The sequence below is a fragment of the Lathyrus oleraceus genome, chromosome 6, assembly GCF_024323335.1.
Source record: "Lathyrus oleraceus cultivar Zhongwan6 chromosome 6, CAAS_Psat_ZW6_1.0, whole genome shotgun sequence".
NCBI classification, from domain to species: domain Eukaryota; kingdom Viridiplantae; phylum Streptophyta; class Magnoliopsida; order Fabales; family Fabaceae; genus Lathyrus; species Lathyrus oleraceus.
In genome coordinates this window covers 294,561,580-294,580,526 of record NC_066584.1, presented here as the reverse complement: position 1 = coordinate 294,580,526, position 18,947 = coordinate 294,561,580, and the positions used below count along the sequence as shown (strand labels likewise).

General features: G+C 31.7%; 2 protein-coding genes across 2 annotated transcripts; one reads left to right on the top strand and one right to left on the bottom strand.

The window, feature by feature from the left end:
* Nucleotides 1-396: 396 nt before the first annotated feature.
* LOC127091660 (uncharacterized) lies at nt 397-4,655 on the top strand. Its single transcript, XM_051030346.1, has 3 exons — nt 397-615; nt 761-1,007; nt 4,013-4,655. The coding sequence occupies exons 2-3, from the start codon at nt 816-818 to the stop codon at nt 4,364-4,366; spliced, it is 546 nt and encodes a 181-aa protein (XP_050886303.1). The 5' UTR covers nt 397-615; nt 761-815; the 3' UTR covers nt 4,367-4,655.
* A 129-nt stretch (nt 4,656-4,784) lies between these two features.
* LOC127091659 (2-methyl-6-phytyl-1,4-hydroquinone methyltransferase, chloroplastic) lies at nt 4,785-6,188 on the bottom strand. Its single transcript, XM_051030345.1, has 3 exons — nt 5,705-6,188; nt 5,299-5,605; nt 4,785-5,208 (listed from the first exon to the last, which is right to left on the bottom strand). Exons 1-3 carry the CDS (start codon nt 5,965-5,967, stop codon nt 5,053-5,055), a joined length of 726 nt encoding a protein of 241 aa, XP_050886302.1. The 5' UTR covers nt 5,968-6,188; the 3' UTR covers nt 4,785-5,052.
* Between the last annotated feature and the right edge of the window lie 12,759 nt (nt 6,189-18,947).

The following is an 18,947-nucleotide window of genomic DNA, read 5'->3' as shown; positions in this document are numbered from 1 at the left end:
CGACCATCATCAACCACCATTATGATAAGTGTCAACGAACACGTTGAACACAATCATCTACCACTTTAATCACCAATTAACTACCACTATTATGATCTATGTCATCAAACACGTTGAAGATAATCAACCATCACTTTAATCATCAATCAACTATCACATCTCTTATCACCAACGATCACCATTTTTGTTTATTATTATTAAGACTACCACTAATAATTTATATTTATTATAATTTTGTAATACTGTAATTATTTTATCCGATATAAATTATTTGATATATTTATTATAAATATAATTTTTATGATTATGTTTGAAATTAATTTTGTTTTTTGTTTTTTTAAATTTCATAACTCAAAATTCAAAACAAATTAAGTCTATCTTTTTTTTTAATGAAAAAAAATTAGGGGTGATGGTTTACTATTCTATATTTCAATACGATAATGGTATGACGTAGATAATTCCTTTCTTCCGTCGATCGATAACCACATCAAAATTGTTTTTTTTTTCAAATCGCTAAATCGGTAATCATTCTCATCATCCCAATCCAATTCTCAGAGCAAGCAACTCCGATCCGATTCTTTTTGCAATCGTAACAGAAACAACGCTTTCTTCCAGGTTCGATCGTTTTCTTTCTTCATTCTTTTTCTATCGATCTGTAACCTTGAAATCGATTCAACCCAAGTTGAATAAATGTTTGATTTATGTTGAAAATTTTGATTTTTTTGATTAATTGGTTTGGTTGTATGATTTTTCACTTCAGGTGTGATTAAATTAATTTGGGAAGTAGATAGTAGGCTAGATTGGGAAGAGAGAAGATGGGGGCAGTGATGTCGAGATTCTGGTTCATGTTATTCCCTGCTAAAGAGTATAAGATTGTTGTTGTTGGGTTGGATAACGCTGGTAAAACTACAACCCTTTATAAATTGCATCTTGGTGAGGTTGTAACTACCAACCCTACTGTTGGCAGCAATGTCGAAGAGCTCGTTTACAAGAACATACGATTCGAGGTCAGCTCCGTAACTAATTCATCATCATTTTACTATACTATATGTTCTTGATCTTGCATGCTTCAGTAGTTGTAAATTGTGGTATGCAACTGCAGTTATTCAGGGTAATCGCAACTTTGACTACAACCGCAATTAGAACCATAGGTTTAATTAGTTAATGTTATCTTTATTGATCAAATTTATATTCTCAACACCCCCAAGCATCTACTACCATTTATTTATGTTACTCATTCTGTTAGTTTTCGTCATAAGTCAAGTTTGAAAAAAAGATTGTTTCTTTATATTTGGTTGTGATGTATTGGTCATAAAAAAAGATTGTTTCTTTATATTTGGTTGTGGTGTATTGGTCATAAAAAAAGATTGTTTCTTTATATTTGGTTGTGGTGTATTGGCCACCGGGGAGAAAACCCCTACAAGGGGAATGGTGTTGTAGGTGTTGAAAAAAGATAAGGAGGAAAATATGTCATTTGTTACACCTGAGTCTAAGATTTTCATGGTGTACTGGTTGTACCCTTGTTGTTAGGGGGACATGGTTATATTGTGAGAACTAACATGATTAGAATCATGAGAAGTCAGGGGTTATAGATTTTGATTGTGGGAGAAATGCAAGTAGGGCTTGAATTTTCTCAATAGTGAGACATTGTATAGATGTTTCAGGTTGCCAGTCTTCATTGCTGCTATAGTTGCAACATGATTGGATGCCTTTCAGGATTTACATCTAGAAGGAATTTAGTGCTTGAAAAAGCAAAGTGTCCACAATGTGTACATTTTTTTTTGAGGTGTTCTTGCCATTGAACTTTTCTGGACTACCATTAGATGAGCGGCCTCTACTCTGTGTTGCTGGGGTTATGAGATATTGATTGCTTGCTAGAATAGTGGGGTCTGATAATGTTCCAATCCAAAATTGTCTTTCCTGTTAGACGACGGTTGAGAACATCTTATTGATAGAAGTATGTGGTCCAATACTCTTGCAGTATGATATGATAATTAAAATTTACAAAAGATGTAACAAATAACAATATCCCCATAGACAATCTTCGCATAGATAAAACGACAATCATTCTCCAAGTGTGTAGTCCCTAAGCCTCACATTGGGATAAAGATATAATTGAGCTGAAGGAAAAAAAAAAAGGCAAATCAAACAAAGGCCACCCAATTTACTTTCTCGTAGCTGTCATGGAAGACAGGATTGGATGTAATAAGCAAGGCTGTTGGCTATTGCAAAATAGTAGCTGTCATGGAAGACAGGATTGGATGCAATAAGCAAGGCTGTTGGCTATTGCAAAATACACCCGCGGGCTCTAATTTACACAACTTCTAACTCAGAGGAATTGTTTCATCCAAATAAATTCAAATATAGTAAGAGCCATAGCCCATTTTTATGCTTCTGCCCTAGATCTAAGAACAACATTATGCTTTTTTCCCCCATGAAATAAGAGTCCTTTCAACAAGAACACAATAATCAAAGGCGGCCATGGACCATTTGGACATGTAGACCAATATGAAACATTATTAGTGCGGCTTATGATAGGACACCTAGACCTTATGACACAGATGACACAATTACATCAACACATTCTATTAGGCCCACCATTTAGTAGGTGACAGAAAGAGAGTTAGTTAGAATATTCTCTTAGATTCTAGGAGAGTTGGTTATTTGAGGGAGGGAGAGCCTAGGTGAGAGGCATTCAGAATTATGATTGAGTCTGTTAGCAGAGTCCCTCCCTGGTAGGAGCACAGTGCTCTGGTTAGGAATTCTAGAAACTCTGGTTTCTTTTTTTACCATTTCCACCACTGTAGAGCTCTTATGAGAATCTTTACAATTCAATAATAACACGGTCATGTCGTGTAATAACAAATATTGGTCTGAAAACTTCAATTTCAGGATGCAACTTAAATTTTAAGAAATGTTTCAAAATGCCCCAAGTCTTTGGTCTGAAAACGATGAAACAAATATTGCCCGAGACACTGAATACCAGCACGGTTATATCTTGTAATAACAAATGGAATAGAAGGAGAAATTGGAAATACATGAGAGACAAATTGTTGTGTTATTGATGAAGTGAAGAAAGGAGTAACACTACGCTACCTATATCCTTTTTACACCTGTGAAAAAAGCTAATAAATTGTAAAGAAACTGTATCCTTTTTGTACATCAGGAATAAAGAAGCTAATGAATTGCAAATACAATTTACTCGGCGGCTAAATAATATAATCTCTTTCCTAAGCAGAAGGTATCATTCATAATATGTTATATTAGTTTTACATTTTGTTAAAACAGTTATTCATAATATGAAAGGAGCTGTTCTATTTTCTATCAGCTTCAGCTTCTGTATAAATATTTTCATCCCTACGCGAGTAATATTCAGATTCTACGACCTGACACAACTTTGTCCTGGACAATTTTTACTTCTTGTGTATCTCTTGTGAGATGCTTGACTACAGGCAGCCCTATATTCTCTACAATTCTTCTAACCATGATTTTGGCATTCAATTTTTCCGTATGCTTGGGTCTTTCGGTCTGAACATTGTTACCTTTTGAATTACCTTAGGGATAATAATTTTTTTTTAAAAAGCACAAGAGTGCGATTTGAGTCTACTTGTTTTGAAGAGGGCAGGCATTCTCAGTGCTTGTTTGCTTTCACTTTTTACCTCAAAAATAGTGCTGCCCACAAAAATTGAGGTGCAAAGTTATGCATCACACTTGGCTAAATTTTTGGCTTGCGAATATCAATCTTATGCATCACAATATTATTTAGAAACCACTTTTTTCAAACTTAATATTTTATAATTTAATTCTATCAAAATTTATATAAACAAACACTTGACCTTTTAGAATCAACTTTGCTAATTATCATTTTTTCTTTGTGAAAGGGTTAGTTTTGATTCTTTTGATGATAATTATCTATCTGGTTTTAAACTACACATAGTAAGGAATTTTCCAAGCTCTGCTATTGGGCTTGATGAGATATTTATTAGTCACTCAAATTTGTCATTCTTTTCAGGTATGGGATCTTGGTGGACAAGAAAGACTCCGGACATCATGGGCAACGTATTACCGAGGAACTCATGCTGTAATTGCAGTGATAGACAGCAGCGATAGAGCCAGAATCTCTATAATGAAGGATGAACTCTTTAGGTTGCTGAGTCATGAAGATTTGCAGCATTCTGTCATCCTTGTCTTTGCTAATAAACAAGATATCAAAGATGCTATGACTCCTGCTGAGATTACTGATGCAATGTCTCTTCACAGCATCAAGGATCATGATTGGCATATACAAGCTTGCAGCGCCCTCTCAGGAGAAGGCCTTTATGATGGTTTGGGTTGGATTGCCCAGCGAGTAACCGGCAAAGCATGAGGTTGGGTTGCTGGAAACTAAGGATGACATTTATTTTAATGAATTGTATTGTTGTGATAAGCGACAAAAGTATATGTATCATTTATATTTCAAAGAATCAAGGCAAGTTAGTGTGTGTGGATGAATTGCTGTGCAGAAAAAGATTATTCAGTAATCTATCAAGTCACACACATTTTCCCCAAATTGTTATAGAAAGAAGCCTCTGTAGTCTGTACTGCATTGCACCTTGGCCACTTCCTTTTTCTGTTTGCTGCTGCTTCCTCTCTTGAATACATCTTATTTTTCTGCCTGTGCTTCCCCACATTGTTGCCTTTATACTAACAGTGATTGGTTTGAAATATTAAATATTGACTAGTATTTAAAATGTTGGAAAAAAAACAATGTTTATCCAAAGAAAGAATAATGAGCATCTCTTTTGCTCACTGTCAAGCAAAAGATTACAGAAGCACAAACAATACTAAGCTGATTCTTCCATACTAAACATGGCTTATCTGCTTTAGGAACATCTCCTACCCAACTTCCAAATAAACAATTGATGCTTGAGTTGTAAGTAAGATATCCATTCTACAATTGTAGTAAACTTGACTATGCCAGAACATTTCAACAAATTAAGCCTTGAGAATTTCAACCATCAAAACTTGACCACCATTTCCTACCCCAATTTCACCTGATTCTCCAATCTTTGATTAAATAGGCACGCCCTTTGGAGCAATTTGGTCCTTGATACACATGTAAATTGGAACAAGTACATAGTAAGTGGCTGCAATTGCACCAATAATGAGCCTTGAGAGAAACACCAACGGATTTACAGGCTTCTCTACATCCTCTACCTTAGGACCAAGCTACATAAAAGCACGCATATAACGAAAAACTTAGTGCTTGATAAATTTTGATATCTAGAGAAGAACTTAAGAAGGGCGTGGAGATAGTACCTCAAGGGGAGAGTCGCCTGATAAAGGCTTGACACCAGTAACAGAACAGCCCATGATAAGGCCGTGCCGCCTTACACTACGATACCATTTTGGACCTATCCTTTTGAGCTTGATATCTTTGAAACCAGCCTCTTTAAACCATTCAATATACTCTTCCTCCTTAGGGAAGAGCATCCACATGTCTGCAAAGAATTGAGACAACCAAAAAGTTGGGTATACAGGACCTATAATACATGCTTTGCCTCCAATTTTTAGCAGTCTGTATGCTTCCTTAATGCCACGCTGCGGATCCGGCCAGTATTCAATACTGAACAACATATAATCTTGTGTTACATTGATACATCAGAAGACAGATAGCACAATTTGCAGGAAACATAAAGACAAAAACATGTGTTCAACACAATACCTTCCAGCAGAAACATATCGGTCCGCATAATCAGTTGGAAACGGAAGTTCTTCTGCATCACCTTCAACGATCTTACACTCTTTCAATGCTTCCTTCTCCTTAGCCTTAGCCAATTGATGAGGAGATTGATCAAGAATCGTAACATTTTTAGCATCAACATGTCTCACTAAACCAAGAGTAGTGAATCCAGTTCCTCCCCCAACATCCACAACTCGCATTCTCCGGTCGTTAAGATCAGCCAGCTCAAGTGGCTCATCTCTCATGTCTTTTTCTGATGGTAAAGAGTTGATGCTTGTGGAATATGTGAGACACCAAACATGTCTTCACACATTTTGAGTGAGACATGCAAAAAATTCATTTGAGATAACTTGTTTATGAGATTGAAGGAGTATTTGTTAAATTAAGAACAAAACTTAAGTGATGTTCCTTGTGTGTTGTTTCTGTCACAACTAACTAAGCATATAAGTTATGTATTCAATGGTAGAAATAAAACATTTTTAAACATAATAAATTTAGATGAGCACATCCGCATCTTAGACTTTTGTTGCACTAACAGATTATGGGTATATCAAGACAATTTATTTAATAAAAGTAAATTATATTATATTATTTTTAAAATTAAAATTAAAATGATATAAATAAAAATTAAATCAATTGATTTTATTGGTCGAATAAATAATATTAAATGAAATCAATTATATTAATTTAATATATAATTAATTTAATGGATTCTTTGACCCCTTAGCTTTATTTAAAGTTTCACTCTTCTCTCTTATTTAATAAATATTCGTTCTAAGTCCCTTAAATATCATTTCGTTAATCAAATCGATTTTCTATCCGAAGAATTTTGTCATATTCTATTATCTTGTGTATGCGTGGCAGTTCAACTATACTAAATTAGATGATATAGAGTTGTTTTATTTTATATTAATTTTAAATTTTAAATTTAAAAATAAAAGAAGTTAGATATATTTATTCCCTTGTATTTTCATTTTTAATGAGAAGGCAAACGAAACACTAGTCAATGATAAATATTCATCTCATACTTTTTTATGTATTACTGAAAATATTTGTCTCTTTTTTTTACTAATATTTATTCAGTATATTTTTAATGTCTTGATCTTAAATTATTTTATCTAATTCTTTTTCGATCATAGTAAATATAGTAAATACATGTATCTTGTTTTTTTTAAAATATTAATAAATGTCAATAACTTTTTAAAATATATTAATGTCTTTTTAAATTTATAAAATAAATTCATGTCTCATGTATGATTTTTATCAGAATTATAATTATATATTTTAATTATTCTCATTCTTTTTAAATATCAAATAAATATTAAATCTAACAAATTGATTCATGACAAATTATTTGTATAAGAAATATCAATGTAAGTTTTTTTTAATAATAAAATCATCATTTTTGTAAGTAATTATTCCCGTATTTGACGTCCAAATAAATTTCTATCAAATGTGAGATATTCTTAGGGGTGGACAGGAAAAAACCATCCGAGAATAACCAACCGAACCGGTTGCAGGATCTGTTTCGGGTCGGGTTAATTCGGTTTGACAGGTTGGACGGGTGTTGCAAACGGGTTCAGGGGGGTGTATGTGGTCGGGTTCGGTTTTGTTTTTTGGCCCAACAAAATCTGAGCCCGACCGATTGTATATTAATTATCTAACTTATGCCCAACCCAATTTTATGACACCAAGTAGAATTTTGGCCCAACAAAATCAGAGTTCTCCTCCAAAGCTTTAGTGCCCCTCTGAACCCTAAAGCTTTAGCGCCATCCACCCCTCTGAACCCTAAAGCTTTAGCACCGTTACCTTGCTTCATCTCCAAAAGTAAAACAAAATCGCTATCGATGTCTCTTCTCCGCCGTCATCACCGTCCTTTCCTCCTTCATCATCACTAAGCAGAGAATCATTTGTATCCTTATCCCTCTTAATCACGTTCTTTTGTGTTCGTATTTGCTTTCTAAACACTAAGTCTTTCTTTGTTCTTGATTTCAGATTTTGTATTTTCAGGTTTTGTAATTTCAAGAGTTCTTTGAGTTAATGGAAGGTTAGATCGTTGTTTATGTTTTAAGAGCTTTAATCTTTTATATACTGTTATAATAACTCCATTTGTTTTATTTTTATCGAGATATGGAAGATGCTGTAGAAATGCAAGGATCTGGAGAAATACAAGGAGCTGGAAATTTGCATAATAACAGTAAGTTTAGTTTATTTTATGTATGTTTTGTATGCCTATGTCGATATATCATGTTGAATATTTTGTTTGCTACCTTATTAAAAGTTTAAGGTAATAGGTCCTTTAAGTCATTATTGTTATCGTAAGTGAAAATGCATACAACAATAAACAAAATATAACTAAGTTTACTTAATTAAACAATAAATTTCAGCACATAAAAGTATCATTAGAGAAAGGAAATGGTCTAGAAACCATTCTGATGTTGCTTAGCCACTTGAATTTGTTCCATGTTAAATGGAAATGGCCTGGAAAATTGATTGTAAGTTGTGCTACTAAACTGTGGTATTAAACTAGTTGTTGTTGTTGATGTATCATGTTGAATATTATATTTAGTATCTTGTTGAATATTCTGTTTGCTACCTTGTTGAAACTTACTAGAAACAGTTACACAAAAATAAAGGTTTGCTACCTTATTGAAACCTATGTTGAAATTTAATTAAACTTATATTGAAACTTAATTAAACAATAATTTTCATCACATAAAAGTATCATTAGAGAATGGTACCTTGTTAAATATTTTGTTTGCTACTGTGTGATAAGAGAATCAAAACACTCTCAAAAGTGTAGCTAGCTAATATACTACAACTACCAAGCATCTAGACAAACTTTGGATTTAGAAATGTAGTAGAAACAACTACATGAAAATAAGAGTATACATATGACTACATAAAAATAAGATTAACAAACTTTGAAACTAAGCCTATAAACACTTAACGAGTTGATGATGTTGGTTGCGTGTTGATTATAATCTTCATTAATTTTCAGTAATGGAGAATGTTACTCAAAACCAACCTTCTTCATTAACATCTGGTGTTGGTGCAACTGATGTTGCTGCCAATGAAATTCATGTTGTTGGACTTCCTCCACTTGGAAAGAAGAGAAAACAAAATGCTAATGGTCCTAGGAAATCCTCTCCTGCTTGGGACCATTTTATTAAATTGCCTAATGAAATTGAAGCAGTAGCTGCTTGCAAACACTGTCATAAGAAATATTTGTGTGATCCAAAAACCCATGGGACATCTAACATGCTTGCTCATACAAAAGTATGTACCACAAAATGATCATACTCAAACTGCCCTCTCCTTTGCCGGTGGAGAGGGTGGTGGCTTGGTTGCTGCAAGCCAACGATTTAATTTGGCAGATTGTAGGAAGGCTATTGCTCTCTTTGTGATCCTAGATGAACATGCTTTTAGGGTAGTTGAAGGGGAAGGCTTTAAGTTGTTATGCAAACAATTACAACCCCAATTAACTATTCCATCAAGGGGAACTGTGGCGAGGGATTGTTTTCAACTTTTTGTTGATGAAAAAGCAAGATTGAAAGGTTATTTCAAATCTGATTGCAATAGGGTAGCCTTAACCACTGATTGTTAGACATCCATTCAGAATCTTAGTTATATGACCCTAACTGCACACTTCATTAACAATGATTGGAAGTATGAAAATATGATTCTAAGTTTTTGTTTAGTTCTTAATCATAAGGGTGAGACAATTGGTAGAAAAGTTGAAGAGATTTTAAGGGAATGGGGAATAAGGAATGTGTCCACAATCACTGTGGACAACGCAACATCTAATGATGTAGTTGTTGCTTATTTGAAGAAGAGGATTGATAATATGGGTGGTTTAATGAGTGATGGATCTTTCTTTCATCTTCGTTGTTGTGCACACATTTTAAATCTGGTGGTTCGTGATGGTTTAAAACAGAATGATTTATCCATTTCTGCCATTAGAAATGCTGTTAGATTTGTTAGGTCATCACCCCAAAGATCTGCAAAGTTCAAAGAATGTATTGAGTTTGCTAGAATTAATTGCAAGAAACTTCTCTGCCTAGATGTTCCGACAAGGTGGAACTCATGTTATTTGATGCTAGATGCTGCTGAAAAGTATCAAGCAGCATTTGAGAAAATGGAAGGTGAAGATTTTAGCTATTTGGAATTTTTTTGGATTAGTTGGCCCCCCTACTCTTAATGATTGGGAGAATGTTAGGTGTCTAGTAAGTTTTTTCAAAATTTTCTATGATACTACTATGGAATTTTCTTCGTCAAAACAAGTATCCCTTCATAAGTCATTCCACCAACTAGCTTCAATACATTGTGAGCTTAAAAGATCATCCATGAACTTGAACACAATTTTAGCCTCAATGGGATATGAAATGAAGAAGAAGTATGACAAATATTGGGGGGAAATTGAAAACATCAACAAGTTTATTTATTTTGGTGTGATTCTTGACCCTAGATACAAGTTAGGATATGTAGAGTGGTGTTTTAATGATAAGTATAATGACGAGTCAGTGCCTTTTACTAATATGATTAATGTGATAAAAAAGGAGTTGTTTAAACTATTCAATTGGTACAAGGGTATACATGAAAAGCAACATGGACCCTCTACTAGTCCTAATGAGGGTGGTTCATTTGGTGATGGTGTTCCTAATGTTGAAGTTCCATCTCATTTTGCAAGGGTTGAAGCTTTTAAAGAGCACCTTAAACAAAAAGATTCAATAGATAAAAAAAAATGATCTTGAGAGGTATCTAGATGATAATTGTGCCGATGATTTTAACTTTGACATCCTTATGTGGTGGAAACAAAACTCTTGTAGATACCCTATTTTATAAAAAATGGTGAAGGATGTTTTAGCTAGTCCAGTATCCACTGTCGCTTCTGAAAGCACGTTTAGTACCGGGGGTAGAGTTCTAGACACATATAGAAGTTCACTAACCCTTGAAATGGCAGAGGCTTTGATTTGTGCACAGGACTGGTCGAAACCTACACTTAGTCAATTCAAGGCCTTGAATATAAATGAAGAATTTGAGTTGTCTGCCACTATTGTTTCAGGTATGTAAATATTTGAGTATGAGTATTTAGTGTATTAATGTATTGGCTTTGGTTTTGATTTAATTATTTGGTTTCTGTTTAATTTTATGCAGAATTTGGTGGTCCCTCTACTAGTGGATCAACATCTGATGATGGATCTGATGCTGTTGGAAACGGAAATGAACCAGTTGCTGGTTCATCTCAATCACATACTTGATGATGGTTGTGGTTTTTGTATTTTTCATTTGATTTACTTATATCTATGTTTTTTACATGTATTAATATATTTTTGTGTTTCGTTTCAGTTTGTTTTTTGGAGTCATTTGTGAAAATGACCTTATTTTGGGCTACTGATTATTATGGATAATCAACTTATCTATCAGCTAATATCCTCAACAGTTATTTTTTTTGTGATAATATATCAACCAATATCCTCACATGAAGGTATTAGTTGTTTCCCAAAAGGAATCTATGTGTTGGATAACTATCTTTATAGGTTTTGTTTGAATGAACTTGTTTACTGGAAGTATATGTTGTTAATTATACATACTTGATGTTTCTTTTAGTGTGAGGGATAAGGGTTATCCTCGAGTTGCCATTATCAGAGATAGGGAAAAGGATCGAAGTGATCCAGATTATGATCGTAGCTATGGAAGATGAGTTTTATCTATGTACCATAACAACTTTCTGAAAACGAGTATCATAATTACAAGTGCAACATTTTTTTTTCATTTGATTGTGCTGCACTGTCTTATGTTTGTATAAGTGAAAATAAAAAGAAAAGTTATCTTTTCATGTGAGAGATAGAAGAGGAAGAGCCAAGAATGAAGTTTATTTTATCTTGATTGCATTTAAATGGAACTCTTGATTATATAATTTATAAAACTTACTATGGAATGTTTAGAGACATGTTCTGTTTCTTTTTTTTTTGTGGTTATCTTGTAGTCGATGCATTTGTACTGATTTAAACTTTAAAAGCTGGTTGGGATTGACTTATTTGAATTTATCTATTGACACAGATACTTATGAGACTGTTTAGGAGAGCTCTATGATGTAGCTTGAAACTTTTGATTGAATGTGTGTCTGGTGTCAGACACGACAGACACATGTTACATCAATCAATTCATTTTCTTTAATTATTATCAGTGTAAATGTGTTAGTCTCGTGTCTTGTGTGCGTGTTTGTGTCGGTGCATTATATGGATAGCTTATGGAAACAACTTATGAGACACCCACAAGCTCTCATGATTGCTTTGAAAACAACTTATAACTTGTATGCAAGTGATTGAAGGTGTGTTTGGTGTCAGATACGACGGTGACACATGTTGCATTCAATCAATTCATTTTCTTAAATTGTTATCGGTGTAGTTGTGTTAGTGTCGTGTCTTGTGTGCGTGTTTGTGTCAGTGCATTATATGGATAGCTTATGGGAACAACTTATGACACATCCACAAGCTTTCACGATTGCTTATGAAAGCAACTTATAACTTGTATGGGAACGGTTTGACTTTATTTTATCCTTTGTTATAGAAATAGTTTATACATCAACATTTATATGATAGGCACCTATGTCATAAGCACTTATTTAAGTTGTTGATTCCAAATAGGGTATAAATATATTAGTTGGCTTACTAATTAGATTGAATTTAATTATTGGTTCAAGTATGCTAGGAGTCTCTCAGCCTCCGCAGTTAATTTGGTGCCCTTTAATTTGCCAAAAGCTCAACCTTCATTTGCTCAGTATGACATTACTTTTAATCAGTTGGGTCAAATGGCACAAACTCAGGCTTCACTTGGATATGGACCTCCTTCAACCCCGATAATGAGCCCTTTTTGTACCCCAGGATTGAACCCAACATCTAGAGATGGTGCTTACCTACAGTGGCCAAGTCCTACAATGATGTATGCACATTGATATGACCAATTTAGACATGTTGTTTACCAGGTAAACCACATTTACTTCACTTAATGTTTTTACCATGTTGAGTTTGCTGAGTGATTTCTGTATTATTAGCTGCAAATACCATGACATGCTTGCAATAAATCTAATAATTTCTTAAATTACCTGTGTGTTTTGGGTTGACCATTTTGATTGAAACAGTAGTCATACTCAATACTTATAATTTACCTTATAATTTTTCGCTTACATTCAAAATCATAGCCCAATATAACATTTGAAATAACAAGTGAGTCTTTAAAATCACTATCAGAGCAGTGTGTCTATTGTGTTGGTTGGTCTTTGCATTTGGCATTCACAAATGTAAAAAACAATGTAAGAACCTATAAACCAAGCCGAGAAAGTGTAGAGAACCTGAACTTGAACATGCCAGAAAATGCCTCCACCGTCGCCAGAGACAATTTTTATCCTACTTTTGATCTTTGCAGTTATAGAAATGCAGAGTAGAATAGAGTTGTCTCTTCCATGTCTTTGTTTTTGGTGAATCACTAGGAAGAGAGGTAGAACAACATGAATTTAAATCGGAAAAGGACAGAACAACCTTTCTAAAGGGCAATTGTGCTGCTATTTGACTGTGATTTGCTGCCGCCGCTGCTTCAAAATGCAGAAAATTAGGATTTATCATCCCACCATAGCGCCAATATTCACAACAAACGCTCTATCTAAGACGTGTACTCCGTAAAAAGGGCACCCGATGATCCCCTAGTGACCTTTGCTTTATTAATAAAAAAACAAACAATTGAAATATTTATTTAACTATCTTCTAATCACAAATATTAGTGATTTTTTGATATGATCTGGTGGTTATCTGTAAGGGGAAGCATATGCATTTAATAAAGAATCGGCTTGTATTGTTATTTTCCCTTTCTATCAACACTTTCTTTTTGAACAAAGTTGAATAACTTGTCTAATTAAAGGAATCACTTTATGGATGATTAATTTTTCTGTGTATGAATTTGCCTCCCGAGCATGGAATAGTTTTTTCACTTCCTTTTTAAATTCTTTGATTTTAGATGTTCTATAATGCAACTGCTAAGATACATTTATTTTTCTTTGCAGGCTCCATTTGGTCAACCTTTGAGCTTTGATTATTCACAGAACTATTAGATGATATGTAGGGAGGAAGGTTTGTATTTGGATTCGGAAGTTATGTTGTTAGCCTTATATGAGATCTCATATTAGGTTCATTTTTCAGTACTCCTTTATATAGACCCTTGTTTGTTTTCTGTTATTGTAGTATGTATGACTTTGATTTTCAGTTTTGATGGTTACAGTACTTCTTATGTTACAGTTTATAAAATAGTGAACTCTAGTGGATTTATGCATTTGTTATAACATATTTGATAATGTTTCTGTTGTGGATTTAAAATATATATTTGTCTAATATTGGGGACACAGATAAGTAATTTGTTTAATGCATACATGCAAGATAGTGCTGTAATTGCATCTATATTATATATTTGTTGATCTGCATCCTCCTCTGGAAAGATAACAACACTAACAAGACTAGTCGGGGTTATTAAAAAAATGGCAGATTAGTTAATTTGATCAGTTTGGAGGATTGAACTTTAATTATGAGTTCTTGGTCATGGGCAAAGTTTGTATAACCTTTTTTTTTTTACTCAAGCAACATGCTGATTATGGTATAAAGGGTTGCAACACAGCCAAATAGGTTCAGTTGGCAAGGTGTCATTTCATATCTCATAAATATCAATACAAACAACAAGAAGCAAACAAATAATAATCCTCAACCTCGACTTTGAGGGGGAGTATTAGAGTTAGTTAATTAGCCGAATTTCAAATGTATTTTAATTAGTTACTTGATCAATAAGTTAGCCAAGTCCACATGTTTGTTTAGCCAAGTCCACATGTTTGTTACAAGTTGTAGGACCCGTGATCTTCAACTTTCTTCTTCTTCTCAAGTCATCACCAATTTGTGATGGTGATGTAGTTAACTTTTCTTAAATATGTTGAGAATATTTTGGCTTATAATGAACTTGTAATTTAATATATCAGGTTATTACTTGAATGATAATGTAATTATGCTAATACTTTATCACTTAGATGATGATGAAAATGTAATATAATGAAAATAGTTTATGGTTTATTAATTCTTTTAATTATATAGAATGAAGTTTAATGAGTATTCATGTGATTAGTGTTATAGGAATGATAGAATTCAGGTTAGAATTTATTGGTCCAAACCGATTCAACCCAACCGAATGAACCGTATAAACCGATAATCCATCAACCGATAAAACCGAACTTAGTTTTGGGTGAAACTGGATTTAACTTTTTCAACCATGGATTAGCTCGGGTTAGCTATTTCGGGCCCGAACCCACCCATAACCGACCGCCGTCCACCCCTAGATATTCTATGTAAAAGATATGTATATTGATTTGAAGTTTTACTGTTTTATTTTTATAGGAGTTTTCTAGGATTTTTGGGACCTTAGAATCTTTCGTTGTAATATCACCGTATGAATAAATAATTATTAGAGTATTTATTTTGTCATCTAATGGTCATCCTTCAATCATTTGCTTATACCAGGTTCTTTCCTATGACATACTATGCTTATTCCCAAGTTATAGAACCTTGAGCCTATAGCTGAAAGTATGATCATTTTACCTTATCTCAATGGTTTGTCATCAAAATGAAGTATGATCATTTTACCTTATCTCAATGGTTTGTCATCAAAATGATGAATCACCTATTGGTTTTAATGATTCGTTATTTAATAGTGTGTTATTTGACTACATGTGTTATTGAATGATGTTTTATCGGGCATCATGCATTTTTAGGTCAGGAGCATAATCTCAGGCGAGGTATATCAAAATCCTGTTAAATTTATAAATTATATCAATGTCCCGTGTATAGTTTTTTTAAGAAATTATAATTCATATATTAAAATTATTTCCATTTTATTTAATAAATATTAAATAAAAATATTATATTTAACTAATTGGTTTGTGATAAAATATTTGACATATGGACGAATTATTCTTTCCAATAGTTTTAGTTTACATAATTTTAGAAAAATATATTGAAAAAACTATATGGTAAAGTAATAGTTACATGTAATATAATTATTCCTATTTTTACGTGTAATATAATTATTTAATGATGAATATGATTTTTATCATAAGTTATAATTATTTTAATATATGTATTATTTTTGTTTTACATTTTTTGACTGGTAGACGAAATGATAATAACCATCAAAAAAATTGGGACAAGTAATCGTCAAGTAATATAGATACTTTGTATTTGATCTAATTCTTATGAATACTTTTTTTTAATCATTTTTATGTGATAGAAAAATACTAAATTTAACAAATTAATTAGTCACAAATATTTATCTACAGACGACTCATTTTCTAAAAATAATAATGTGATAAAACTAAATTATATAAAATTAGTATCTGAATTATACTTTTTTCTTTCAATGATATTTTAAAAATAAATTAATTTTAATTAAATTTTTAGTGACAAAATAATTTGTTCTAGGTATACTTCATAAAAATATATCATAGTCAGTATTCTTTAAAATATATTTTTGATATTATAATTATTTTCATTTTAATTTAAAATATAGTAAAAAAACATAAAATTTACAAATTAACTAGTGATATAGCATTTGTTCAGTGTATAAATCATAAACTTCATTGATTTTTTAATTAACTTTAAAAATAAAAATTAAAAATTATAATGAATGAAATATAATTATTTTCAATGTTTTTGTTGATAATAATATAAAAAATATGAATTATAACTAATTATTTATTGACCATTACCCATGTGCATTTTTTAATGCTCCAACGATTTCTTTAGTGGCTCATTTATGAAAAACTTTGTCAAAATAATAATAAATTTATTATAATTACTCTTATTTTTATTTTTATGTTAATATTATTAAAAAATATTAATGTAAATTAAATTTTAGTTATAAATATTTATTTTATGTATGATTTTAAGAATACAATATATTTTAAGTTTATTTTTATTTTTATTTAAAATTTATTAAATTTATCTTATTATTAATATTAAATATTTATTAAACATAAATAATAAAATAAATATAGTATTACAAAAAAAGTAAATAATTTATATAAGAATCAATATGCATAAAAAATATATGCAAGATTAGTTTTGATTTTACGATGATACATTGTTTTCTTAGGTTGAAGCCAACAATATCAATATAGTTAATTATTATAGAATTTGAGCTCAACTTATTAATAATATTATTAAATTACTGTAATATAATAAATTGATATTATTGAATCAATCAATTCAATGTAGTATTGAGAAAAAAAATTAAAAAATTAATAAAAAAATTTAAGATGTTATATTATGATAGATTTTGAATATATAAATGTAGTATTAATTTTAAACTCTAATACATTATTAATAATTATTTTATAATTAACACTCTTATTATTTATTGTAGCAAAAGTATAAGCAAATTAGATGTTTAATAATTAATGGTAAGTATTAAATAAAATGATAATTAATTTCATCAAAAATAATAATTTCTAAAAAATGGAGAAAGTAATATATAAATTTTTTTATAGTAGTTCATGAAATTTATTAGGGACTTCTATTAAAGTTATTCTTTGTATATCATTAAATACATTTTATATTATGCTACCAAACATGCATGTCAAAAATTAAGAAATTAAATATGTCTAACTATATGATTTTATATTTAATACTTATTTTTATTTATAAAATATATTATATATTAAATTCAATTTGTATTTTAAATATGAAAAGAATTAAAATATTTAGTTTATTTAATAAGAACTAATAGTTTAAGGAATAGGTCCATAATATCTACAAAAAGCTATTAAATGAAGTAATTATAATAAAAATGACTCTCTAAATAATAATAATAATAATAATAATAATAATAATAATAATATTTTATGTATTACTTGCATATCATATCTAAGATTTTAGCGGATTAAGATGAAGTGATTTAGTTTTCGGTAAAAAAAAATTATGTCACTCTAAATCAACCATTCTCTATCAATAAATCATTTGTTTCAATTGTTCATTCATTTATCAAATATACTAAGGTTACAAAGTCACACGAATCGTAAAGTCATCTAATTATTTCTCGTTCTATCTTGCACCCCCTGGCCTAAGGTCCTGGCTCCGCCAGTGCATGTATCTGTTGCCACTGCATGTGGCACATGCACACATCCACTAGGAGCATGTGCCGCTGCATTTGCCTACTCCTTTATTTGCAAATTCTATACATACAATATCCCCTCCCATCATTTTTCACACATCTTCTTAATATCTCCTTCCATTTTCTTCAATCTCCTTCCATTTTTCTTCAAAATGTATTCACATATGTGTTCTGATATTCACAAAAGAAATGTCGATTTAGTTTATTCGGCAGTAAAGCCTCCGATGAAGATTCGACTCTAGAGTACATAGACGTTCAAGCATCTTAACAGGAGCTTGATTCGTTGGTTGGATGGATACATTGCAGAGAGTGAAAAGATCAGAAGAATTCAAAGGCTTATTACCGTGTTCAACGACAATGGAGAAAGTCATTTCTGGGATAATTTTAAAACTGACAGAGATGTTCGTATTATGATGCACAATTATGATGAAATTATTTTGATGATTGTAATCACATAGTTATGTTGTTTAGTCGTTGTATTTGTTTGTTCTGTTGTTTAATTGTTGTTTAAATTATTGTTTATTTATTGTTTTTAAATTGTTGTAACCGAATGTTATGATATTTATGAAATGAAAATTGTTTTTAATATAAAGCAAAAAGGTTAAATTTAAAATTATGTTGTTGTGCATGGTCCAACATTGAGACAATTTGTAAGATTGTGTCTGAACTGACGACATGAACTACATAATCTCACCAATTTGTTCGCTGTATCCATTTTGGTTCGAATATGTATGCTTTTAGGGTAACCCTTTTTCTTTCTTCACGTTCTTTCATTGTTCCAAACCGTCTCCCCTTGATATGCAGGCCAATAATCCTCTTTTGCTACCACCGAAAAGCCATTGTTGTCAACATTGCATATGTTTATGACTTTGTAAATGGAAGATAGTAAGTTGGAAGGGTCTTGCAGAGCCTTTGAATATGCCACTATGACATGGGAGCAAGGCATACGAAAGGCTTGGAACTTTCCGCAGTCACACCAACCTCTATCTAGTTTCACTTGATAGTATCCCCTCGAACTCCCTTCATT

Excerpts from the sequence above, each read along its gene's own strand:
- LOC127091660 (XM_051030346.1), top strand. The coding sequence starts at position 816 with ATGGGGGCAGTGATGTCGAGATTCTGGTTCATGTTATTCCCTGCTAAA. Across the intron at positions 1,008-4,012 it reads ACAAGAACATACGATTCGAG|GTATGGGATCTTGGTGGACA; the intron begins GTCAGCTCCGTA and ends CATTCTTTTCAG.
- LOC127091659 (XM_051030345.1), bottom strand. The coding sequence starts at position 5,967 with ATGAGAGATGAGCCACTTGAGCTGGCTGATCTTAACGACCGGAGAATG. Across the intron at positions 5,606-5,704 it reads CGATATGTTTCTGCTGGAAG|TATTGAATACTGGCCGGATC; the intron begins GTATTGTGTTGA and ends TATGTTGTTCAG. Across the intron at positions 5,209-5,298 it reads CAGGCGACTCTCCCCTTGAG|CTTGGTCCTAAGGTAGAGGA; the intron begins GTACTATCTCCA and ends GCTTTTATGTAG.